Source organism: Gopherus flavomarginatus (genome assembly GCF_025201925.1).
Source record: "Gopherus flavomarginatus isolate rGopFla2 chromosome 11 unlocalized genomic scaffold, rGopFla2.mat.asm SUPER_11_unloc_1, whole genome shotgun sequence".
Classification (NCBI taxonomy): Eukaryota; Metazoa; Chordata; order Testudines; family Testudinidae; genus Gopherus; species Gopherus flavomarginatus.
Window position 1 is genome coordinate 1069307 of NW_026114602.1, and position 26590 is coordinate 1095896.

At 40.8% G+C, this 26590-nt stretch overlaps 4 protein-coding genes across 4 annotated transcripts; 2 read left to right on the plus strand and 2 right to left on the minus strand.

Annotated features, from left to right (window-relative positions):
* On the minus strand, positions 1 to 708 carry LOC127040884 (olfactory receptor 11A1-like). The gene has a single exon (XM_050935436.1). It carries the CDS (start codon positions 706 to 708, stop codon positions 1 to 3), a length of 708 nt encoding a protein of 235 aa, XP_050791393.1.
* Positions 709 to 10042: 9334 nt separating this feature from the next.
* On the plus strand, positions 10043 to 11038 carry LOC127040885 (olfactory receptor 10A2-like). Its single transcript, XM_050935437.1, has one exon. It carries the CDS (start codon positions 10043 to 10045, stop codon positions 11036 to 11038), a length of 996 nt encoding a protein of 331 aa, XP_050791394.1.
* Positions 11039 to 17074: 6036 nt separating this feature from the next.
* LOC127040886 (olfactory receptor 5V1-like) lies at positions 17075 to 18118 on the plus strand. Its single transcript, XM_050935438.1, has one exon. It carries the CDS (start codon positions 17075 to 17077, stop codon positions 18116 to 18118), a length of 1044 nt encoding a protein of 347 aa, XP_050791395.1.
* Positions 18119 to 22507: 4389 nt separating this feature from the next.
* Positions 22508 to 23449, minus strand: LOC127040887 (olfactory receptor 6F1-like). The gene has a single exon (XM_050935439.1). It carries the CDS (start codon positions 23387 to 23389, stop codon positions 22508 to 22510), a length of 882 nt encoding a protein of 293 aa, XP_050791396.1. The 5' UTR covers positions 23390 to 23449.
* Between the last annotated feature and the right edge of the window lie 3141 nt (positions 23450 to 26590).

Sequence of the window (26590 nt, forward strand, 5' to 3'; positions counted from 1 at the left end):
TTAAAAAAGAAGGATGATCACACAGACATCATGGTGTAGGGTGTATTGGATAGATAAATAGACAGATAGATAGATTAGATAGATGCTCCTATTCTTATTTGCATAATGTGATCTTGAATTTGCCACCTCTAAAACCATTGCCCTTAGGAGGTTCTTCACACCCTCTCTAACTTCCTGATTTCTGAGGCTGTATATGATGGAATTAAACGTGGGGGTCACTGTGGTGTACAGCAGGGAGAAGACCTTGTTAAGAGCTGGCGAGTCGTTTGCCGAGGGGGCCACGTACATGACAATCAGGGTCCCATAGAAAGTGATGATCACAATGAGGTGGGAGGAGCAGGTGGAGAAGGCCTTTTTCCTCCTGATAGTGGAAGGAATTCTCAGGATGGCCCTGAGGATGTGAGTGTAGGACACCAGGATTAAGAGAAATGGAACCAAGGTTACAATCAAGGACAAGATGCTAACAGTGGTTTTGACTGAGTAGGAGTCTGTGTAGGAGAGTTTTACGAGAGGTTTGAAATCACAGAAAAAATGGTTGATTTCATTGGGACCACAGAATGTCAGATGGGACACCACTGATACTGTTATCATGGGTATCAGAAAACCACATGCCCAGGAACCAGCTACTAACTGGGTGCAGGCCCTGCCAGTCATGACAGCTGCATAGTGCAGTGGATAGCATATAGCCAGGTACCGATCATAAGCCATCATACCAAGGTGCAAGCACTCCGTGGTTCCCAATAAAGCAAAGAGGTAGAACTGTATCATGCAGACAGGGAATAATATTATACTCTTCTCCAACAGGAAACCAAGTAGCATCCTGGGGATGATATTTGTGGTGTAGCAGATTTCCAGGAAGGACAATATGCTGAGGAACCAGTACATGGGGGTATGAAGGCGATGCTGCAACAGAACTGTTACGACAATCAAGACATTTCCTGTGATCGTTGCAATGTAAATAATGAGAAAGACAGAAAGAGCAGCACCTGAGACTTGCGGAGATCGGAGAATCCTAAGAGGATGAATCCATCGATGGCTGTTTGATTTAGCCTGAGTAGTTTGGCCATGTTTGGTTTAAGAGAGGTGTCCTTGAGCGTTTGAACCTCAGTCCTGGGAGACACTGCAAGACATACTTGTGTGATCACCCTTTCATGATCAAATAATGTTATAATCATAGAATTATAGAACTAGAAGAGACTTCGAGAGGTCATCTAGTCCAGTCCCCTGCACTCATGGCAGGACTACGTATTATCTAGACCATTCCTGACAGGTGTTTGTCTAACATGCTTTTAAAAATCCTCAATGATGGAGATTCCACAACCTCCTTAGGCAATTTATTCCAGTGCTTAACCTCCCTGATAGTTAGGAAGTTTTTCCTAATGTCCAATCTAAACCTCCCTTGATCAATTTAAGTCCATTGTTTCTTGTCCTAGAGGTTAAGAAGAGCAATTTTCCTCCCTTTCCTTGTAATAACATTTTATGTACTTGAAAACAGTTAACACGTCCCCTCTCAGTCTTCTTTTCTCCAGAATAAAGAAACCCAGGTTTTTTTTCAATCTTCCCTCTCAGGTCATGTTTTCTAGACCTTTAATCATTTTTGGTTTTGCCACATCTCATCTGTTAGTAGCTCCTCAACTGGCATCCTCATTCTCTCTAATTCAGCATTGTTCTTCTAACTCCCTTATCCCTTTGTCCCTCTTTAGCTCCTTCATTTTCCTCTTCTTCTTCTTCCTCTGTATCAGTTTCCATCTCATGCAGATTAAGATGTTAACCCAAAAGTGTTATCTAACACTGCAATAGGATAACTCTAGAGCTAGTCAGAAAAGCCTTACATTGAGATTTTCAATGGAGCCTCAGAGAGTTAGGTGCTCCACTCTCATTGAAATTAAGCAGAATTCCCATTGAATTCCTATGGTCGGATTTTCCAGTCAGCAAGACAAATTAGGCATCAAACTGCCCTCAAGTTCCTTTGAAAATTCCAGCTTGAATATTTCAAAATTTTGATTAAAATTAGGATAAATCCACTTTTGTTTTTACTTTTGTAAAAAAAAATCACTACAAAAAATGGAGCAGAGAAGGAAATTTATGTGTTTTTTTTGACCAGCTCTCAGTTTTTCTTTTTCTTTTCCATATGAAATATTGACAAAATTTTGGGAACAATATTAATATTAAAGTCTAAACTTTTCCAGCCACTGTTGTTCATTCCTATTGATTGAAGTTTTTGAGGCTACCTGAGTACTTATGTATTGTTGTGGTATCCCTCACCCCTGCATGCACATAACATGCTTAGTCTGAGCAGGGGTGGTGAAAACTTTTCCAATAGAATTTTTTAAAAGGAAAATTGGATTGTCCAGATTTCAGTTTGGGGATGAAAAGGACTAATTTTCTTCTGAAAATGTTGATGAAATTCCCGCCCCCCCTATTTTTTTTTGCAGATAAAATAAGCCATTTTTGGACAGCTTTAACCAACCTGAATAAGACTCAAATAAAGACCCCTTGGGTTTGACCCTAAACATTTTCTTTCTAAGCAAAAAATTCAGTCATATTCACCTCTCATGCTGCTTTAGAACAACTTACACTTTTCTTGGGTATTTACTGATCACCCACTGGTATCTTCAGTTCCCCTTTTCTTGCTTTTTCTTGTGATGCCTTCAATCTCTTCCCAGAGTCATGTATTGTCTGCTTTCTGCCACCAAGAATTTAGGCAGATAATATTTTCCAAGGTTTTGGGTCTTTTATAGGTTCTGATGCATTTTCTTGTACAAGCCTCACATTCTAATTTGCTTCCTCAAAGACTTCATTAAAATGTTTCTTTTTCTTGCATGTGCAAGTTACCTTTTAATGCTGGTCCCTCTTCAGACAATGGAGGCCAGATACATAGATGGGATAAATTGGCATAAATCCATTTACACCAACTGGGGATCTGATCCATTGACCCAATGAAGCTATGGCTGATTTACCCTATCTGAAAAAAGATGGGGGTATGTGATGGAGAGCTTAAAGCTCTGCTGTCTATTTTGAAAGGTAGTTAAATGCCTAGTGGGATTTTCAGAAATATCTAGGCACTTAACTCCCCTTGATATCAATGAGTTTTGGGCAGATAGATGCTTTTGAAAATCCCACTAGGTTCCAAAATACCTTTCAAAATCTGGCCCCTAATCTGTTGATGTGCCTTTAAAGAATGTATTAGGTTCTTGTTTGCATCTTCAGATGCCTGAATACCTTTGAAAGTCTGGCCCTTAGCTGCTTAAGGATAATTGGAAATGAATGGGGCTTAGGTTCCTAAATCTCATAGGTAAGTTTGCAAAAATTTGCTCTAAGGGGATTGTCTAAGGGTATGTAAGGAACTAGTTGAAGCAATCTCAGAACCATTAGCGGTTACTGTGTTTTCTGTAGTATTTTCATTAAGTCTCTGTTTGCCTCTGTTTCTCTCATATTTTGTGTTGCTATACATTGGGTGCAAAAGGGTTACGTTTGCTCTTGGGGCAGCAAAGGAAGTATGAGGGGTGTGTGTTGTCTTGCTTTTTGGAGTAGACTGAATGGGTCATTAAAGGACTGGCCCAGGCTAACCCCTAACAGTGGAAAATCCAAGAAAACAGTGAAACTCCCAATAGCCAGAACAATGATGCCTAGCAACCAACAACCAGGTTTTCTCCCACTTCTCGATAGGGAAGTGTCATAAACAGATAGTTAAGGGTTAATAGAACAGAAGTACTTCATGTCTCTTTTGCCTGTAAAGGGTTAACAAGTTCAATGAGCCTGGCTGTCACCTGACCAGAGGACCAATCAGGGGACAGGATACTTTCAAATCTTGAGAGAGGGAAGTTTTTGTGTGTGTGCTGTTAGTTTTTGGTTGTTGTTCTCTCTGGGTTTTGAGAGTGACCAGACGTGTAACCAGGTTTCTTTCCAATTTCTCTGATATAGTCTCTTATATGTCCAGAATAGTAAGTACTAGGTAGATAAGGCGAGTTAGGCTTATGTTTGTTTTCTTTATTTGCAAATGTGTATTTGGCTGGAAGGAGTTCAAATGTGTATTTGTCTGGAAGGAGTTCAAATTTATATTTTGCTGAAAGGATTTTAATTTGTACTTGTATATTTAGACTGGGAGGGTATTCCCAGTGTCTATAGCTGAAAGACCCTGTAACATATTCCATCTTAAATTTACAAAGATAATTTTTACTGTTTTTTCTTTCTTTAATAAAAGCTTTTCTTGTTTACGAACCTGATTGTTTTTTTATTCTGGTGAGACCCCAGGGGACTGGGTCTGGATCCACCAGGAAATTGGTTGGGAGAAAGGAGGGAAGGGGGAGAGAAAGTTTAATTTTTTCTCTGTGTTAGGATTACTTTCTCTCTCAGAGAGACTCTGGGAGGGGGAAAGAGAAGGAGAGGGAAAGATGGATTTTCCTCTCTGTTTTAAGATTCAAGGAGTTTGAATCACAGTGATCTTCCAGGGTAACCCAGGGAGGGGAAGCCTGGGAGAGGCAATGGTGAGGGAAAGGGTTTACTTTCCTTGTGTTAAGATCCAGAGGGTCTGGGTCTTGGGGGTCCCCGGGCAAGGTTTTGGGGGGACCAGAGTGTACCAGGCACTGGAATTCCTGGTTGGTGGCAGCGCTGCAAGTACTAAGCTGGTAATTGAGCTTAGAGGAATTCATGCTGGTACCCCATCTTTTGGACGCTAAGGTTCAGAGTGGGGAATTATGTCATGACAGGAAGTCAAGGAGAGGCCCAGCCTGAGAATAGAGAGGTAACAGAAGGGAGAGCAGTTAGTTTTGGGAGTGGGAAAGGGACTGATAGAGAGAGACAGCAATTGGAATGAGTCCATAGTAGATTGGCTCGGTGGTGGCACTGGCTAGACCAGCATGGATTATGTCTTAACCGTTCTTTCCCTATGATAACCTATGGACTTTCAGAGTCTGTATACCAGAGGACTAATACATGGTTACCTTGTTTTGGAAGGACTGCCTGCTATCACTGCAAATACTCACTGAGAGCATTGCACCCTGAAGGGGTACAGTATAAGCCACTGCAGGAGTCTGGCTAGGCTGGATTCACCGAGGGGAGTCATGGACAGAGAAGGGGGTTGTTGGTCTCAAAGGCCCAGCCTTACTTGGGGGACACAGGCCTCAGTGTGGAACCTTGGAGACTGGCACAGTCTGGGGCATAGACCAGACCCTGTGTATCTGTGACACTAGGGTACTTAAGGAACTAGCTGAAGCAATCATGAAACCATTAGAAATTATCTTCTAGAACTCATGGAGGACCGATGAGGTCCCTCAGGACTGGAGAAGGGCAAACATGCTACCTATTTCTAAAAAGGGGAAGAGGACCCAGGCAATTATAGACCAATAAGCCTTTGATACCTGGAAAGATACCGGTATAAATGATTAAATGTTCAATTTGTATGCACCTCGGGGATAGCAGGCTTATAAGCAAGAGTCAGCATGGATTTATCATTAACAAATCATGCCAAACTGACCTAATTTCCTTCTTTGACAGGATTACTGCCCTAGGGATTCGTGAGGAATCAGTAGAAATGTTATATCTTGCTCTACTCAGTCCCACATGACATTCTCATAAGCAAACTAGGGAAATGTGGTCTAGATAAAATCACTATAAAGTTGGTGCACAACTGGTTGACAGACAGTACTCATAGAGTAGTTATCAATGGTTCACTTTCCAAGTGGGAGAGTGTATCTAGTAGAGTCCCACAGGGGTCACTCCTGGGTCTGTTAAATATTTTTGTTATTGACTTGCATAATTGAGTGGAGAGCCTGCTTATAAGATTTTAAATTGAGACCAAGCTAGGAGGGGTTGCAAGCACTTTGGGGAACAGGATTAGAATTCAAAAGAATCTGGGCAAATTAGAGAATTTGTCTGAAACCAACAGGATGAAATTCAATAAAGACAAATGCAAAGGCAATAAAATTCAATAAATTCAATAAAGAAAAATGCATTTAGGAATGAAAAATCCAATCCAAAATTACAAAATGGGGAATAACAGGCTAGGCGGTAGCACTGCTGAAAAGGATCTGGAGGTTATAGTGGATCACAATTGAATATGAGTCAAGAACGTGATGCAGTTGTGAAAGAGGCTACTATCATTCTGGGATTTAACAGGAGTGTCATATGTAAGACACAGGAGGTAATTGTCCCGCAGTACTCACCACTGGTCAGGACTCATTTCATGTATTGTGTCCAGTTCTGAATGCCACACTTTAGGGAAAATGTGGACAAACAGGAGAGAGTCGAGAGGAGAGCAGCAAAAGTGATAAAAGGTTTAGAAAACCTGACCTATTGGGGAAAGATTAAATAAACTGAGCATGTTTAGTCTTGAAAAAAGAAGACTGAGGAGGGACCAGATAACCATCTCCAAATATGTTAAGGACTGTTATAAAGAGGACAGTGATCAATTGTTCTCCGTGTCCACTGAGGATAGGGCAATAAGAAATGGGCTTAATCTGCAGCAAGGGAGACTTAGGTTAGATATTAGGAAAAACTTTCCAACGATGAGGGTAGTTGAGCTCTGGAATTGGCTTCCAAGAGAGGGTTGTGGAATCTCTGTCATTGGAGGTTTATAAAAACAGATTGGATGGTCAGGGATGGTCTAGGTCTAGGTCAACTTGTTCCTGCCTCAGCACAAAGGGCTGGACTTGTTTATCTTCTCAAAGGCCCTTCCAGCCTCACGTTACTGTGTTCTGTAACGTGTGAACTACAGAGGACTCACACTGACTCTCAGATCCGCCATGAACCTGCAAGGGTAGCATTTTGGGGGTGGGGTGGAGTGGGGAACTGGAAATCTAACCCAAAGCTCACTGAAGTCAGTGGAGGACTTTCTACTGACTATGTTGCGTTTTGGATAAGGGCCTGCCTTTATGAACAGAGCCCATTTGATCTAGAATCTGAGCTACACAAAAAGACTCAGCTCCATGGTGCCATTATTCTGAAGTCCTTCTTCGAGTCACTACAGATTTGAGGTATCCTGGCTGGATACATAGTCTAAGGGAGTTAGATGCTCCCAACTTCTATTTAATTTTGCTATGAATTAAGTGCCCAACCCACACATACCTTGGCTGCTTTGAAAATCCCAGCCTGTGATCTTTATTTTTCTCTGGGGTTGTGATTCTGCTGAGCAGAGGAAAGATGGTCCAAGTGGCTAGGGTGTTAGTTTAGGACTTGAAAGACCAGGCTTCAGGTTCTCTGTGTGAACTTAGGCAAATCACTTTAGGTGGGATTGAGAGAGGTACTTAGGTGCGTAAATCCCCATTTTCATCTCCACTAAGATTCACAAAACTCCCAATGAGCCATATAGGCACCGAAACTCACCCAACGCCCAAGTATTCTTAGTAGCAGTTCCCTTAGCACATAAGTTTCTCACTCTAGTCATGTGCATTTCTGCCTCACCTCCCACATAAGCTCCAGAGGGGATCCATGAACTGGAGGAAGATAGGCATTTATCTGCCCAACTTGCATACGGGACCCAATCCATCTCAAAGACCACTTATCAGATTGGATCCCAATCAAAAGATGTCTGCTTCTGTTTCCCTAATAGCTTTTCCTCAGTGGTTAGAGCATTCACTGGGGATGTAGGAGGTTCAATTCTCCCTCATCCAAGATGGTTGTATTTTAAAGAAGCCTTTTTGAAGACACAGGAAAAAATCATCCCAATGTGCAGAAAGAATAGCAAATATGGCAGGTGAACAGCTTGGCTTAACAGGGAAGTCTTAGGTGAGCTTAAACACAAAAAGGAAGCTTATAAGAAGTGGAAACTTGGACAGATGACTATGGAGGACTATAAAAATGTTGCTCAAGCATGCAGGGGTATAATCAGGAAGACCCTCACATCCCACAGCAGTGTTCTAACCACTGGGCTAAAAGTTATAAGGTGAGTGGAGGCTCCATCCTCCTGCTCCAGACATTTTGTGGGTAGCGAGGCAGGCACCTAGCTCAATGTCACAAGAAACAACTGAGGTCCCCAAGCTGCCTGTTACGAGGAGAGAGGCTCCTGTCTGTGAATCTCAAGCAGAGAGAGGCACCTCCACACAGCCTGACTCAGGCAGCTATTTCCAGGAGACTAAGGGCAGAGCTAAGGAGGCTCCCACCACTTAGCTTAGGTCTCTTCCCGCCTAGCGTATGTGCTTTTTGTAGATCATGCTGTAAGGTGTCTATCTCTCTCCATACATTGTATAGACAGCCCAGGCACCTAGCTTAGACTTTGTAGATCACAGAGTTGTTCCTGTGATTTTCTAGGTGCCTGGAAGTTAGGTGTTGTGAGCATCACAACACCTCTATCCCTTTGTGAAGATTGTGAGTGGCTTAGATACTACTAGGATGGGGACTATCATAAAAAGGCTTCAATTAAGTCAGTTTGCTGTTCTTCTTAGGGTATTTAATACTCAGTTCATTAGTATTTATACATTACATAATCAGGGTCACCTAACAATTCTAGGATCATGAGACAGGCCCCCAAAATCACGAGATTTTCAAAAATAATGATTTTTAGGTGTGTATTATTTACCTTCCAGTGTCAGAGTCATTAGGAATTACTTTTTCAAGCTTTTTCTACAACCATGAAGGTTACAAATGTTTTGTTGTTTGATTTTAGTGAAAGCTGGGATTGTCACCTAATCATGTGCCTCCAGGAGCTGGGGCTTTATGTAAATAGCATGAGACTCATAATAAAATTGCAAGAGTTGGTGACAAGGCCTAAATCTAACTCAACAGTCTCCAAGGTATAGGGGTATCTGCAACCTACAGCTTCCTGCAGTCTGGAACCTACCTTCCAAACTAGCCAATGAGCTGTTATCTCGTTAACCCACCCATGACTATAGGAGCTGCTCCACATAACCATGGAGTGAATTGAGAAGAAGCCTGGTGTGGAATTGGTGTGAGGGAGCTCAAATTAGGCCTTGAAGAATTCTTCTTTTCACTATAATGTTGCAGAACTTTTCTTTTCAGCCTCTGGTGAATGCATCCCACGGGCTATGTGAAAAAAAAAATACCTGGAGGAATATATAAATCAGATGGCACAGCCAGCTCTGTTTAGACATGGATAATAATGCTCCTTGCGGAATGAATGAAGAAGGCAAATGAAGCAAATTGAGGAGGAGAGCTTATAAAGATCTAGGAAGCCAAACCAAACCAGAATAGCATTGTGTAGGGCAAGCTTTCAGGGGAGTTGTGAGGATAAAATCCATGAATAATTGTCAGATGTTTGACTACTCCAATAATGGGGGCCGCATAGGATAGTGAGATACACTGATGTAGCCAATAATCAGCTTAATTGAATATATACACACATTACAGGAACATGTACACACATTAAGAAGTGAAATGCCTTCTTCAACCATCTGAGATGGAAAATCTGAATGCACAGAGATTCCCGATCAGCCAGTTATAAAGGTAATCTATCTATCTATCTATCTATCTATCTATCTATCTATCTATCTATCATGTTACATCTAGAAACAAAAACAACAAGGAGTCCAGTGGCACCTTAAAGACTAACAGATTTATTTGGACATAAGCTTTCAGAGTTAAAAAGCCCACTTCTTTAGATGCAAGGTTTTTCACCCATGAAAGCTTATGCCCAAATAAATGTGTTAGTCTTTAAAGTGCCACTGGACTCCTTGTTGTTTTTGTGGATACAGTCTAACATGGCTACCCCTTGATACTGTAGTATTGGAGGGAGACAAGGCGAGTGATGTAATATCTTTTATTGGACCAACTTCTGTTGGTGAGAGAGAGAAGTTTTCAGCTTACACAGTGCTACCAAATGTATCTATCAGTCACACTCTCTCTCCAATGCTCCCTCTTGTTTGCCGTCAGAGGTATCTAACACACTATATAAAACATCCCCTGTATAATTTGTATATTATTTAATTATAACTTGTAAATTAAAGGAGGACACACACAGATTTTGTATGATTGCACTTTTATTATTTACAAATCCAAATAAAGGGCAATAAATAAAAAGCTTTAGTTGGGTTACATTTATAACTTCTGTTATTACTATTATTTCTTTATTTGTGTCTAGAAATAAATAATGGAGGACCCTGGAATTGAAAATGAAACCATTGTGGGCACATTGATACTCCTGGGCTTTGACGATCTCCATGATCTGCAGATTTTCCTCTTTCCCCTCTTCTTCATGGTGTATCTAGCGACCACGGCGGGGAATATCCTCATTATAATCACGATATCAGCTGATCGCAGTCTTCACACTCCTATGTACTTCTTCCTGGGTAACCTCTCCTTCCTGGAGATCCTGTACACCTCTAACATTGCCCCTAGGATGCTTGTGGACTTACTGAGACAGGACAAATGTATTTCCTTTACCAGCTGTATCACACAGTTATACGTCTTCTGTGCATTAGGGACTGTTGAGTGTTTTCTCCTGATGCTCATGTCTTATGATCGGTACCTGGCCATTTGTCAGCCTCTGCACTATGCAGACTCAATGAACTGGAATCTTTGTATTAAGCTGGCTGCTGGCACATGGGTTTGGGGATTTCTGTTGGCTGCTGTGTTGCAATTGCTTCTGGAAAAATCTTTAACTCTTTGTGGCCCTAATGAAATTGACCATTTCTTTTGTGACTTGACTCCATTGCTGAAATTGTCCTGTTCTGACACCTACATGGTGAAGGTAGCGATTTTTGTCTCATGTTGCATTGTATCACTGATCCCCTTCCTTCTGACTATCACATCCTACATTCATATCCTCCTGGCTGTCCTCAAAATCCCATCAAAGTGTGGGAAGCAGAGGACATTCTCCACCTGTAGTTCTCACCTCATAGTAGTCACCACTTTCTATGGGACGCTGACCGTTACATACATTGTGTCCACGGGATCTCAGTCCATTCATCTCAACAAAATCCTTTCCCTGCTCTATGTCTTTGTGACTCCACTGTTCAATCCCATTGTGTATAGTCTGAGGAACAAGGAGGTTAAAGAAGCATTGAGGAAACTCATAAGCAAGGTCATCCCTTTCCCTGACTGGTCAAATATTCCTCACCAATTCTTCTTTACAAGAAAAGCCTGAATTTTTTTTCAATGAAAGTGGATAGTTTTTAGGAACATGTCCATTTTGACAAATGCATAATTTTCACTCCGGAAAGCCTTTCAACTGAACATTTTCAGCAAGTTCCATTCACTAAGACTCACATCCACCAAAGGACTAAGGCACTAGCGTGACAGATATTAAACCCCATTTCTTTGGAGACCGTATTAAATTAAGTTTATGGATACTCAAAGATTGAAGCTAGTTCCAGGGGAAAGGCTGCCACAGCTTCTCCAAGAACCAAAAACAGAGAGTGAGAGAGCGATTAAGGTGTCATCTCAGGTTGTAAACAACCCCAGACAGACTCTTGCATATCCTGGTTCAGACTGGGTTTTCTAGAGACCAACACACAAAGAAAGGCCTTTTAGTATAAAAAGACTGAGTTTAAACTGACTCAACGTGGTCTTTTGATTCAGAAATCAGACAGGATCCTCTTTCAAAGAGGCCCTCAACCCTTTCAGAAGGGTTGGATGAACTTAATCCTATTAGGAACCTGTGAGTTTGATGAGTGACCTCTGGTAAGCTTTGAGCATATGTAACTCACACACCACCTGAGTGTGTTGCTCTGTCCCATATAGTGGCACCGAGACCACTTAGAGAGAAATTAATGAGTCTGCTACAGCTTTAGCTAAGGGCCATGTGGCTTTTAGTTTGTGCAGTAGAGGCTCATGCAATTGGCTCCGGAGACCCCAGGTTCGATCCTGCCTGCTGAACGTATAACATATGAACTTTTATTGTTTTTTTTTAATGTTGTCTCTGTGATGCTTTTACCCCAAGAATAAATGCATTTTGCTTCATGAAGGCTGACTGGTGCCTGGGATACACTATTGTAGTCTCTGGGGAAAGGCTGATCACAGGAGCTTGACCCTGATCAGTCCTGCTGGGGAAAGCCCAGCGAGGTGTAGAGGGACTGCAAGTCTAAACCCCAGGTCTGGAGGAAGACAAACATGAGACTCCACTGCAGAGAGGGCAACTGGGAGCATGAAACTTTAAGGAGGTGCCTGTGAAGACTAGGTGTGAAGTGGAGTCAAAGGTGCAGTTAACTGTGAAAGTGACACCTCGTTTCCCACCTTAGGTACCTAAGTCTAACATTTAGGTGCCACTGAGGTCCTCCAAAACCCTGCTAAGATGCTGCCTAACCCTGCAGGCCCAAAATACCCCTTGTCACCTACATTTGGCCGTTAAAGTCCCTGAGGGAGCTTAAATTTTTGTCATTGGGCATGCACTCTGCTGCCTCTCTCACACCTAAGCCCCACTGGGCTCCTCAAACCAGGTGAAACTAGATGTTGCACTGCCCATCTCACCTGATCTGGTAGGTGTTCTCCACCTCACACCTAACTCCACATAACATGTCTGTGGGAGAGGAGAAGAGGCATAGGCAATGTCCCTTAGGGAACTCACATGGGATATGGGCAACCCCCAGTTCAATTCCTTTCTCTATTTGATGAAGAGTGGGGATTTGAATAGACAACCCACCTCAAAGGAGAGTGCTTAACCACTGGATGGACACAGAGCCATTCTCATTCTCTCTTTGGCCCAAAGCATATTTATTTATGCATAGTGAAACCATTTCAACAGGAAGGACCCACTTCATACTATCTCATAGTCCAGTGGTTACAGCACTCATCTAAGAGGTGGAAGTGCTCTAACTTCAAATTCCTTAACCACATCAGGCAAGGAAGGGAACTGAACTGGTGTCTCTCACATCCCTATATTTGTTCCTTAACCACTAGATTAGGGGCTATAAAGGGGCAGGACTCCTCATTCATATCTGTCCCCCATCCCCAGTCACTTTGCTTGGGGTTAAATATGGGCTGAAGCCTTTCTCATAAGAAACAGCTTTGTCACCTGACTCCAGGACATATTTCCCAGCTGGGGATCCCAAGCAGAAACAGATGCCTCCCTCTAACTTGGACTTAGGTGCCTAACTCCCCAAAGGGGTGCAGTTTATGACATATCAGCATCTGTTATTGGCTAGTTTAGGGAGCGTGCTGCTCAGTGTGCTGATTTTTGTGGATAGCTTTGCTAGGTGTCTCTCTTTCCTCATGCATTGCATAGGTAGCCAGGCACCTTAGCCACAGTTTGTGAATTCACCGGGTAGCTACGTGCAACACCAAAGTGCCTTTGAGGATCCGGGCCTAACCCTTCTTTCTCCTCTTGCTTTGCGTTGAGTACATGAAATCCTTGTCAGGGATCTACATAATGTACTTTAATAACCTCTAGAAATGATAGAGGAGAGTTAACACCTGAGGAGGTGCATATGGAAAGACCAGAAAGAGGATATAGGTGCAAGCAACCTCGTAACTTTGACTCCAAACTGAACTGTTTTTCCAACAAAAAATTAGGTTTGGGACTAAATGAAAACGTTGTGCAAACTGTATGCTTTCATCAAAAACATTTAAATTTTGGTTGGAAAATAGAATGCCATGCAGCTTTTATGGAAGCTTTTGAACAAAACTATTTTTCTTTTCTACAATTTTTTTTGTATATTAAGTTTTTTGCCAAAAAAATTGTGTTTATATAAGAAAAATAGGCCGACGTTCTGTTTTTTGTTTTGGTGATGCAAAGTTAAAATTTTCTGCAGAACAAACTCAGCATTTTCGGACCAGCATTAATTTCGAATCAATGTTTTTTAACATTTTTGTTTCAGAATCAAATTGAGATTAATTATCTAATATTTTAATGTACCCAAAAATATGTAAGAGTAATGATGGTTATCTTAGGATGGGGAAAAAAAGAAAATTTGATAGATACAGTCAATTTTTCTGCTAAAAGTTAAGTTTCAGAATAAAATGGGATTTTTTGTTATAAAACCATTGTGTGAAAAAATCATCTATTTCATTCTGTTGTACTCTATTCTATTGATTCATTTAAATGTCATTTTGTTTTCAGAAATGGAGATTTTCAAAGACACAAATGGCAACTAGTCACCTAGAAGCGTTTGACTTTTCCTGGGACTCTGGTGCTTAACTACCATTTGTGCTTTTGAAAAATCTACTGAGCAATCATACACACTATGCTCTGTTTCTGTCTCTCGCGTGAAAATATTGCTTTCACTTTTTTCCCCTTTAATTGAAACTGAAAGCCATTTTGAACAGAAGGTGCTTGGCTTACTCTTTGTGTATGATAAGACACCTGACTCTAGGAGAGTGCTTATGGTTGTGGGTGCCAAGCAGAAATAGGCGCCAACTTCCCAAAGAAGGGCGGAGCCTAAGACACCCTCCTCTCATCAGCATCTGGCTTAGTGGGGGAACCACCCAGGTTGCTGGGTTTTGTGGATCCCATTTTTAGGTGCCCATCTGTCTCTGTGCATTACACAGGCAGCCTGGACATCTAACTCAGGTTTTTCTATTGTCCAGGTGCCTAAAGATTAGACATCATAATGCTCAGCAGTGTGGTTCCTAATATATCCCCTAGTGGGTGCGGAAAATGTGGGGAATTCCCGTATGGCTTCTGTACAAGCCCCCTTGACATCACTACCCCTTCGGGGAAAGAAATGATGTTCTCCCTGGGACATGGGAGAGCAGGCTACATGTCGGAGACGTAGAGCCACTGGAACTGTCTGAGCTGTAATCGATAAATATCAGTGGAGAATCTGGAAAGACAATGGGAAACCTTAATTGCTGAAAGTTGGGTACTCTCCCCCTCGCAGGGAAGCAGAGTAAAAACCCTGAGATGGGGAGTAAAGGGAGAAGGTGTCAGATGTCTGTGTTAAGAACTGGGCTCACTGAAACTCAGCCGCTCAGTGGGGACTGAGAGACGAAGGGGATGGGGAGAGATTGAGCCAAAATACACCCTCCAACAGTATGGATCAGAGGAGCCCTGACTCTGGCCAGTGTGAACTCTCTCTTGGCCTTTGCTTCATAATGCTAACCTAAGGGCTTTCAGATGCTGTAGGCTACATGAACGGTCACCTTATTCTGAAAGGGCTGCCTGTTGACACCTCGGATACTGAGAGAGTTGTGCTCTGAAGGGACCGGGCAAGTCTGGCTTGGCTGCACTCACTCAGGGAGCCACACAGAGAGATGAGTATTTCTGATGACTACAGGCTCAGTTTCAGAGTGGTGGAGGCCAGAGGATTTCCCCAATGAGCCAATGTGTGTCCTTAGGGTCCAGTACCCTAAAGGGGCACTCCCAGGAAACTGGTTAAAGGTTAGGACATAGACCAGACCTTGTTAATCTGTGACAGTGAGATTTTTCATAGCACCTCAGCAGGGCAGGTGCCTACCTCTCATTTGTTATGTACCCAGCAGGATCTTGAAGCAGGTAAATATCATAAAAAATCTGGTCCTAAGTCACTTAGGGGTTTTTAAATTGTACCTAAATCTAATTGAAAGACAGTGAGAGTTGGGTGCATAAACCCCTCAGGTCTCTTAGGAAATCAAGTCCATACATTGACTTTAGTGGAGTTGTGTCAATGGAGAAACAGTGTGAATGAGAGGAAAATTAGGTCCAGTTTGTTGCAAAACCACCTACTTCCTTCCTCAATGTTCCTCATTGCTCTGAGGTGTGGATAACGAGGAGGAATTTAGATAGATAGATAGATAGATAGATAGATAGATAGATAGATATATAGATAGATAGATGCAAAATTGATGCAGGCACTTTACTATTTTTAAGGACTTTCCAACATCCCTGAAGGAACGAAAGACATGGAGCTCATCTTTATTGACATCTAAGCATCCCAATCCATGTTGTAATACAGTGGGTTGGGGGAATGTAATCACCTTAATTCCCTTCTCATAGCCCATTGTTAGGGTGCTAGCCATCTGCGCAGAGGTGAATCTGGCCTTCTGTGAGAAAGGTAGCTAGATTAAGCCAAAAGGGGCATAATTTTCACCTTTTAACTGCAACAGCTTAGTGTCTGATCCAGTGGGAACCATTCCATTGAGCTCAAAGGGCTTTGGACCAAGCCCTGAGATATGGTGTCTGAGAGGAGAATATCCCCACAAGACCTACTAATCTGGTTTAAATAACAGTACTGATCACACTCTATAAATAGTGTAATTAGTCCCTTTTGGGTTATCAAATGAGACAATATGTCTTTATATATTTCTGAGTTGGGACTGCTAATACACAATTCACTGTTTGAAGGTCAAAAATGGGGATGATGTATATTTTCATGTAACTTTTATTTACTTTAGAGGACAACATGCTGTGAGAAGAGGGAACCAGAGAAACAAGATTCTGATTGTTGGAGAGGTGAAAGCAAGGGTTACAATTACATATAAAGGCCACAGCCAAAAGGTAAAAGTGGCTTCAGTTGTTAATCAGGATAAATATAATCAGTCTTTTCTGGCATTTGTGAACAACAAGCAACTGAACCATAATACAAAATATACAGTAAAACTTTTGGATTTGATTCTTTCCAATTTTGTATTCTGTGTTTTCATTTACACCTGTTCAAAGCAAATGCATCAGTAGTGTCAAGTGCCACCAGGGGTGTAAATGGGTGGAGAATTCAGATTTGGTAGCATTTTATACCTATTTTGTATTAATTTCTGCGTTTCTGCATGGGGATAACTACCATAATAGTCTATATCATATTTAATACTATTGTCTATATTTGTTATTCAGTTTCTAATTCATCGTACTTATTGTAGGTATGATAGATAGATAGATAGATAGATAGATAGATAGATAGATAGATAGATAGATAGATAGATAGATAGATAGATAGATAGATAGATAGATCGATCTTTTGGATCTCTTCTTAAGCACTATTGAAGAAGACAAACAATCCTACTAAATTTCGCCCATATTTTCTGATGATATTGAATGTGCGTATGGGGTATGTCGACATTCTTTCTCTTTAATTTTTGTTATTTCTAGGATTTGAGCTGGGAGTTTGGTTCAGATGAAGCATATTCTTGTCACCTGTACTACCTTTAAGGTGATTGTAATTGACGAGGTTCCATTGAATAATACCATTTATGAGATACTCTCTAGTTCAAAATGAATTATTTCAGTGATGTTCTCTGACCTGTGTTAAATAAGAGGTCAGAATATATAATCATAATGGTCTCTTCTGACCTTGAAATCTATGAATCACTTAATTTTCCATTGTGTCCATTTCCTTTTCTTCAGATGGAACATATGGGTGTAACTGAAAAAGAGAATCAAACAGCCATCACAGAATTCATTCTTCTGGGGTTTGGAGACTTCCATGAAATGCAGCCCTTACTCTTTGTGATATTTTTATTCATCTACACCATAACCATGTCCGGCAACATTGTAATTGTTCTGGTGATAGCAGCTGATCACAATCTACATACCCCCATGTACTTCTTCCTGGGTAACTTATCTTTCCTGGAGATCTGCTACATCACCACCATTGTCCCCAAGATGCTAAGAAGTTTCCTTACAGTGAGGGAAGTGATTTTATTCATGGGTTGTGTAGCCCAGTTGTACATTTTTGGATCTTTGGCAGTCTCTGAGTGCCTCCTTTTATCAGTCATGTCCTACGATCGGTATTTAACGATATGCCATCCATTGTCTTATGCATCCATTATGAACTTTAAGGTTTGCCTTCAGCTAGCAGCTGGTTGTTGGATAACTGGCTTCCTGACTCCTATAGCAATGATGGTCTTGACTTTTATGTTGCCTTTCTGTGCTTCCAAGGAGGTTGGCCATTTCTTTTGTCATTTCATGCCTCTGTTAAAACTTTCCTGTACTGACACCCATTTGGTTGAATTTCTGTCTTTCACAGTGTCTGCCTGTGTGACCCTGGTCCCATTTCTACTAATCTTGACTTCCTACTATAAGATCATCTTGACCATCCAGAGGATTCCTTCCACCACTGGGAAGCAAAAAGCCTCCTTCACCTGCTCCTCACACCTCCCAGTTGTTTCGATTTTCTATGGCACTGTCATTATTGTTTATGTAGCTCCTGCAGGTAACCAGTCACCAGCTTTAAACGAGGCCTACTCCCTGCTCTATACAGTCATCTCTCCCATGTTCAACCCCCTCATCTACAGTCTGAGGAACAAGGAGGTCAATGGTGCCCTGCGAAAGGTTGGAAGCAAAGTGTTCACTTTCCTAAAGAAGAGCAACATCCCGTAAGGTGACCCAAGTGACTGAAATCAGAGAGCAGTTAGCATTTCAGGTGTTCTGGAGGTTCAGTGGAGAGGAAGTCAAGAAGCTCTGAAAAAGTCTGCAGGTATAAGGAATGCTTTCAGAAATTTGATGTCTCTAAAGCAAAATTAGCAATGGATGTTAGCAATCAAGTGTGAATTTCAAAAAAAAGTCAAAATGACCAGCTCATGAAAGAACAACCCACAGGCAAAAGAGATTGACTATCCAATTTATTTGGCAAAACATTACAGTAAATCAACATAAGTTCACAAATAACTCAGTGGAGGAAAACAAGAACTCCATTAAAAATTATCATTGGATTGGCTCTAATGAACAGCTGTGACAAGTCTACATGTCTTTTTCAAGAGATTAGAAACTATCCTATGCATCTCTGAACATTTCCTTCCATGAATAGTACTAATATATTTTTCTTTTTGAAGCTTTTTATTACGGCAAAGTTGCAATAAAACATTAACTTATTATATTATATATTACTTATTCAGGGTCAGATTAATATTCAAAGAATCTGGCTCAAGATTCTGGCTTGCTGATTGGGGACCCTTTCTTCTCACAGAATCATAGAGCCATAGAGTTAGAAAGGACCACAAGAGTCATCTAGTCTAACCCTGACTAGCCTCTCTTTGGTACTTCACTTGTGTATGTACTTGGTGTGAAAGCTTTTCAATTACAAGGACAATCCATTTTTGACAATATCCCAGTTCCATAGGAGGAGACATCATATTTTTCCAATATTGTGCAATATAGAGTATTACTGCTATCAATTAAATAAAAGAAATTAACATGTTGTTCTGTTTAAAATGTAAAGCCTTTACTGGAGCATTAAGTAAGAAGTCCAGGGGATCTCTGGGAAACTGGCATTTTGTCATAAAGTGAATCTCTTTAATTACTTCCTCCCAAAATTGGCTAATTCCTATACACAATCACAACATGTGCAAGTATGTTCCCCTTTCCCTGCAACCTGTCCAACAGTGTGCCTTCCTAGTAGCAAAAATGTGGTGGATCATAACTGGAGTCAAATGCCATATGCACATTAACTCATAAGCATTTTCTTTATGAGCTACACAGATTGAAGATGTATATCTTCTTTCCTGTGTACCGACCCACTCATCCAGGTCAATTTCCACTCTATCCAGGTCCAAATCCCTCTCCCATCATTTTATCTGGATTGTTTTCTTATTAACATCCTTTTCAAACAAAATTGCATGTATCTTACAAATTAAACATTTTGTTCCAGCTTGCTCCTGATTCAGCTCCTCAAATGTGGTTAAAAGGCTAAATAGACACGGATTACCCAGTAAAATGTTTGACTTGTAAATGCTGAAAATACAGGATATTTATGTTATTTACATTTTTACATAACTTTTGGTTTGATTTCAAACCAGGATTCAGGAACAGCTGTCTGAATTGAGTAATCTCAACTCTTACACACAATGACTGGATTAGATAACCTCTAGATCTTTGATTCTATGAATGCTCACTTTGATATATTCTAGAGATAAATTCCTGATTATTAATGAAAGCCATTAGGGGAGGGCTTCAGCATCGGCAACAGAAATTTAAAACAAAGTTGGAATTTCTCCAAAGATGCTAACATAGTCTAGATGTATGGGTGATTTTTAAAAATTTTTGATGACCTACATTTCTTTTTAACCCAACAATTTCTATAAATAGCTATATTTCTGCACGAGCCTTGTTTGATTTTAACCTGGTATTTCGATGGTCTATTGTTAGGCCAGATTATCACGTCTTTTAATTGTGATGCGTAATAATAATAAACCAGATTAGGAAAGGTAATCCACCCCTCTTTGTAGATTTATACAGAACTTTAGAACTCCCCCTTTGTCTTTTATGTTTCCATATGAATTTTAATAGCGCACCATGCCATCTTTTTAATGTCATTTCAGGCATACCAACAGGGATGTACTGAAACAAAAATAATAACTTATGCGGGGGGGTGACATTCTTCATTACTGAAGCTGCCCTGCCTAGCCAAAAAAAAATCATATTTGTTCAATTCCTCCAAATCTTTTATTATTTTATCCCATAGAGGAGGGTAATTTGCCTTAAACAGATTTTTATGTTTCTTCTCAATTATTTATTCCTAAATTCTTTAAAGACACCTTTACCCATTTAAATGTATGTAGCTGACAATAGTTGGTTTTGACCCTTTCAGGAATATTCATTCCTAAATTTTCAGATTTCTCAGAGTTTATTTTGAAGCCTGATCTTTGACCAATTTCCAAAGTCATCTTTAACAAGGCTTCTGGATCATCCTGCAAATGTAAGACTTCGGCAGCATACAGAGCTATTTTGTGTTCTATACCAGAAGATGCTTTGATATCTGTTACCAAGGGGCTATTTCTCTCATCTATTGCAAATGGCACTATTGCCAATGCGAACAGTACAGGGGTAAGAGGCAATCTGGTCTTGCACCCATAACCAATTGAAAGGTGGAGACTGGTGACCATTAACCAAATCAGATGCTCCAGGTTGAATTTACAGGAATAATATGCCCTTAGAAAACTGATTTCCAAAACCAGAGCTTACCAAAATATGTCCGAGATACTCCCACTCCAGACCATCAAAGGCTTTCTCTGCAATTCTTCTTTTCTTTTACCCCTCCCCCCGACTTTCCTGACATCTGGAAACTTTATTTCTGTTGATTTTATGTTTTCTTCTAGGTCATTGATAAAAATTTTAAATAGGAAGTGATTGTTCTGGGGACCCCACGAGAAACACAGCCACTAGATGACAATTCCCCATTTACAGGTTCACTTTGATACCCTACCTATCAGTCAATTTTCAATCCATTTCTGTGTCAGGTTAATTTTATATTATTCTAGTTTTTTAATCAAAATTTCTTGCTGTACCAAGTCAAACTCTTTAGAAAAGTCTAATTATATTACATCAATAATATTACTTTTATTAACCAAACACTTTATACACACACAAAAGATCAAGTTAGCTTGACTATATCTATTTGCCATAAAACCATGTAAATTAGCATTTGAATATATTACCCTCCTTTAAGTCTTTATTAATTGAATCTCATTTCAACCACTTCATTATCTTGCCTGAGATTGGTCATGCTGATTGGCCTATAATTACCCGGGACATCTTGTTTACCCATTTAAAATTTGGCACAACTTTAGCTTTATTCTAATCTTCTAGCACTCACCCAGTGTTCTGAGACTTACTGAAAATAAATATTAAGAATCCTAGGAGTACCTCAGCCAGCTCTTTTATAACTCCTGGATGCAAGTTATCAGGACCTGCTGATTAAAATGTCTAACTTTAGTAGTTGCTGTTTCACATCCTCCTGAAATACCAGAGGAAGAGAAAGAGTTTTTTCATGGCCATATGAAAAGACTATATAATGTGTTTTCCCCAAACAGAGAACAGAAATATTTATTGAACACTTTGGCACTTTCTGCATTATTTATTATAATTATAGCTTTTCTAGCTGGAAAGAGACAATATCTTTTTGTTCCTTATAAAAACAAACAAACAAACATACAAACAAACAAACAAACAAACTAGTATTGTCCTAAACTCAACTGACCAAAGATTTCTCATTGTGTCCCTTATCTTCTCATATTAATTTTATACAATTCCTTACTTCTGATTTATACCCATTGCTATCAAATTCTCCTTTCTTTTGTTTGTTATATATTATTTTTACTTTTTACTTTTTATAACTCCCTTCACTTGCCCTGTAAACCAGGTCAGTTTTTAACTGGTATGGCCTTCTTCCTTGAAGTTCCATGACATCATTTAAGTTCCCACTACTGCAAAACAAGGCTTATACGGTAAACATAAGAAGGGGAGCTCGAATGTGAATGATGGAATTTAAAGCAGCTAAGAAAGTTAGAAACCTAACTTCTATTGAAATTCAGTAAGTTCTGGGCAATTAATTCACATGGGCTGCTTTGAAAATGGCAGTTTGATCTAGCTCTAACAACCAATGAGAGTTGGGAACATAATTCCTTTGGGCATAATTCAATTAACTATGGGAGCATACACAGAGATCCTGCTAAGTGACACTGAAACCTAGCATCTTGGAATCTTCAGCATAAAACAAATTGCCTCCTCCCACTTGAGCTCATCTGTGAGTGAATAGCTGGTTGTTATAGTAATTCAGGAAAGCTGTAAAACAAAGCCACAGTGACGTACAGTATAAGGAAATGTTACATTTGGGTTTGAGATATGATGCAGGTGTCCACCTTCAATTGAAAGAGAAAAGGAGTAGACTGTCCTCTGAAAATCTATAACTTAATCCTTTTGCCTCATATTCAATTATATCAATGACCATCAGTCATTTTATTTAAATTTTTGGTCTTTTGGATTACAATTCTACTAAATCCATGCTGTTTCAAAACCACTTAGCATTCTTCTTAATGCCTTTCCCATTGCTTCCTTCACCTCTTTGTTTCTTAGAGTGTAAATGAAAGGGTTTAATAGAGGGGTTACGACAGTGTTAAAGATGTTGATAGTTTTGTTCAAATCCAATGAGTTCTGTGCAGAAGGCTTGACATAGAGAAAAATGGTGGAGCTGTACCAAATAGTCACAACAGTGAGGTGGGCAGAGCAAGTGGAAAAGACCTTTTGCTGGCCTTGAGATGATGATATTCTCAAGATGGTGGAGATGATGTGAATGTAGGAGACCAGGGTTATCACACATGAGATCACAACAACAATGATTGAGACAATGAACATTGCAAGCTCAACAAAGCGTGTGTCTGTGCAAGAGAGTGCTATCAAGGCATCAATGTCACAAAGGAAATGATTGATGACTTTAGGGCCGCAGAAGGACAATCTGGATATTAGAGTTGTCAGCACAGAGATAGCCAGGAACCCACACAGCCAAGAGAGGAGGGCCAGATGAACAGAGAAAGTCCTGTTCATGAGGGAGCTGTAGCGCAATGGGTGGCATATGGCCAGATAGCGGTCATAGGCCATGACGGCCAGGAGGAAACATTCTGTGGAGCCCATGGAGAGGAGAAAAAACAATTGCAGGAGGCAGACAGTGAATGAAATGTTTTGGCTTGTTACCAGCATGATGCCAATGGCCTTGGGGACACATGCTGTGGTGTACCAGATCTCCAGGAAGGAGAGATTGCAGAGGAAGAAATACATGGGAGTGTGCAGGCATGGGTGGGTCCTCACTAGGGCTATGACAGACATATTCCCTATGATGGTTAGGAAGTACATAACTGAAAACACCACAATAAGGAACATCTGAAAATACCAAGTGCCATGAAAGCCCAGGAGGATGAACTCCTGCACGATGGTTTGGTTTCTTATTTCTGTCCCAGCTATGACATCCATCTGTAAAGACATGAGAGATCATAAGACATTTAAACATGTTGAATACTTGTTTGGATGTGCTAAAGTGAAGACTGAGAAATCTGGGACTAAAACTAATAGAAGATAAGGGAAAATGGGTGCTACTGAACATCATTCTTTCTTGTGCAACTTTCCACCTCCACAATAGAGATGAGAGCTCCACTCAACAGTCCTCTAAGGCCCACGAGGATGCAATGGGTGGCTGACAATATGCTATCTTTTCTGTCTTGATGATTTAGCCCATCCACCTTTCTCCACTTACCCCTGAGAAAGCCTCAGGATTTGGCACATTCTCTTCATGCCTCACCTTGACAATAATTTTGCTCTCTGCTCAGGACAGAGTAGGCATTTTTTTTTCATAAGTCCCATTGACTGTTCTAGAATTTCTACTCCTAAGTCACGTACACTCTTCTGACTTTCGGTGGGTCTTACATCACTTAGGCCTAGAGCTTGTCAATTTTTTTTTTTTTGCAAAACTGTTTCCCATTGAAAAATTCCAATCTGTAGCCCAATATCCTGTCTTCCGACAGTGGCCAATGCCATGTGCCCCAGAGGGGATGAACAGAATAGGCAATCATCAAGTGATCCATCCTCTGCTGCCCACTCCCAGCCTCTCGTAACCAGAAGCTAGGGACACCATCCCTAACCCGTGTTGGCTAATAGTCATTGATGGACCTATCCTCCATGAATTTATCTAGTTCTTTTTTTAATCCTGTTATAGCGTTGGCCTTCGCAACATTCTCTGGCAAGCATATCAAGGAAACATATTGGGTTTAGCTGAAAATTTCATCAGGATGGTTTCTCAGTTCCAGCATGGAATTTCTGATCAAAATGAAAACCTGAAAAAGAAATTAGCTCTCTAGCCTAGTGGTTAGGGCACTTGTTTGGGATATAGATGTTATATTGTCTGGATTGGCTCACTAACATGAGGGCCAAACTCAGGGCAGACATGACCAACGAGGACACAAACCCCCCAACTGGTTGTGTGTTCTATACTTAGATCTCTCCAACTAATTATCAAACATGAGTGCCTCAAGCACTATTACAGCCTTACCATGGAGTCACAGACAGTCTCCTTGCACACTCCAGGTCAGCTTGCCTTACACCAAAAATCACAATAATATTCAGGCAACTCCCAGTCCCAAAAGATCAGTCACTTACACAAGGTCAATTGCACCTTAGATCTCACACCAAAGACAACACTTTTAGCCAATCCTATAATAAATTAACTATATATGTATTAACTAGGAAAAAGAAATAAGAGAACTATTTAAAAGGTTAAGGCAGATAAACATACACTCCGAATGAGTTACAGTCCTAGGTTTCAAAAGGAGATTGAAGCTGCTGTAATATGTCAGCTTTCTACGTCCTTTAGAGCAGTGGTTTTCAAAGCTGGTCTGCTGTTTGTTCAGGGAAAGCCCCTGGCGGTCCGAGTCGGTTTGTTTACTTGCCATGTCTGCAGGTTCGGCAGATCGCAGCTCCCACGGGCCACGGTTCGCTGCTCCAAGCCAATGGGGGTGGTAGGAAGGATGGCCAGCACATCCCTCAGCCCGCACTGCTTCCTGCAGCCCCCATTGGCCTGAAGCGGCGAACTGCGGCCAGTGGGAGCCGCGCTCAGCCGAACCTGCAGACATGGCAGGTAAACAAGCTGGCCCGGCCTGCCAGGGGCTTTCCCTGAACAAGCAGAGGACCAACTTTGAGAACCACTGCTTCAGGGCCAACCCAAGGTAAGCAGCTTGGGGATCCCTTGCTTATGTTTAGAAATATCATCCTCTCCAAATGACATGCAACATAATGATCCAGTCCCTTCTGGTCAGGGATTTTTATTCCCTTACTCCAAAGTTCAAACTGTGAGGGAATGAGGCTTTGTGCACATCCCCTCTTCATGGTTGTGGAGAGAGCAATCAACAAAGTCTTTTCCCCACTGATGTTACACAATGGTTCATCTGGTGTCTACAGGCCTTCTTTTATTGGGGCAAGAAATGACACCTCTTGTAGTAAACTTGTAGTTCACACTTGGTAATGCTCCTCTCCTGACTGTGGGGTTTACAGATCAATTGCAAACACTTTCATAGTTGCAAAGCAAAGGCTTAAATCCTTATAAAATGGGATTCAGATATTATAGGTGAGATTGAAGCATGCAGCAACTCACCAGCATTTCATAAAATCCAAACGCTAAATACATTCTTATAAACTTAACATCTATTTGAACATGTTAACACCCAGTGAGCAGACTGGTTTCCAGCTGTGCATTTGTCAGTGTTTAGTGAGGCCTAGGGGCCTAGGCAAAAGACAGCATCTGGTCCGCCACTGGCACAGCAGGGGACTAAGTTTGATTCTCATTTTTGTTATATATTGCAATGAAAATGAAGTGTGAAACTGTGCCATTTTTGACAAAAGGGATTCTTGTTTTCTGGCCAGCTCTGCTTAGTCCTTTCTGAGACCTTCACCCCAAATTCTCAGCAATAAGGAACAACATTAGAAACCAGCAATTTTGTTTATTATTGATTATGTGTCTTCTGGTTGAATTTTATAATCCCACTTTCAGCTCTTAACCACACTGGGTAGTATTTTCGAGGTCTGCTAAACCAGTTCTCTGCACAGAGCTGGAACAGCACCCTGAAAGAACACACGCACACAAGCCAACTAACAACATATATATTCTTCTCTGTTTGCCACAGCTAAATTATTGACCCAGTAACTTTCAAGAGGTTAATTCATTAGTGATCCTTGAAACATTTCCATATCCATTTCAATATTTTTGGATGGAAACTTGTCTTTTTGATGACATGGAAACTTCAGCCAAAAAAGGATTTCCATGAAGCAATTTTGTTTTTTCTTAATAAACTGAAAAGTTTCATTTCTGGTAACTGAATCATAGAAATGTTGAGTGGGATGGGATCTCACAAAGTTCAGCTGATACAGCCCCCTGCACTGTTGAATGGAGAAATAAACCAGCCCTGACAGTCGTTTGTCCAACATGTTTTTAAAAACCTCCAATAAAGGGGATTCCATAATTGCCCTTGGAAGCCTATTCCAGAGCTAAACTCCCCTTAGAGTTAGAAAGTTTTTCCTAAAACCTAAACTAAATCT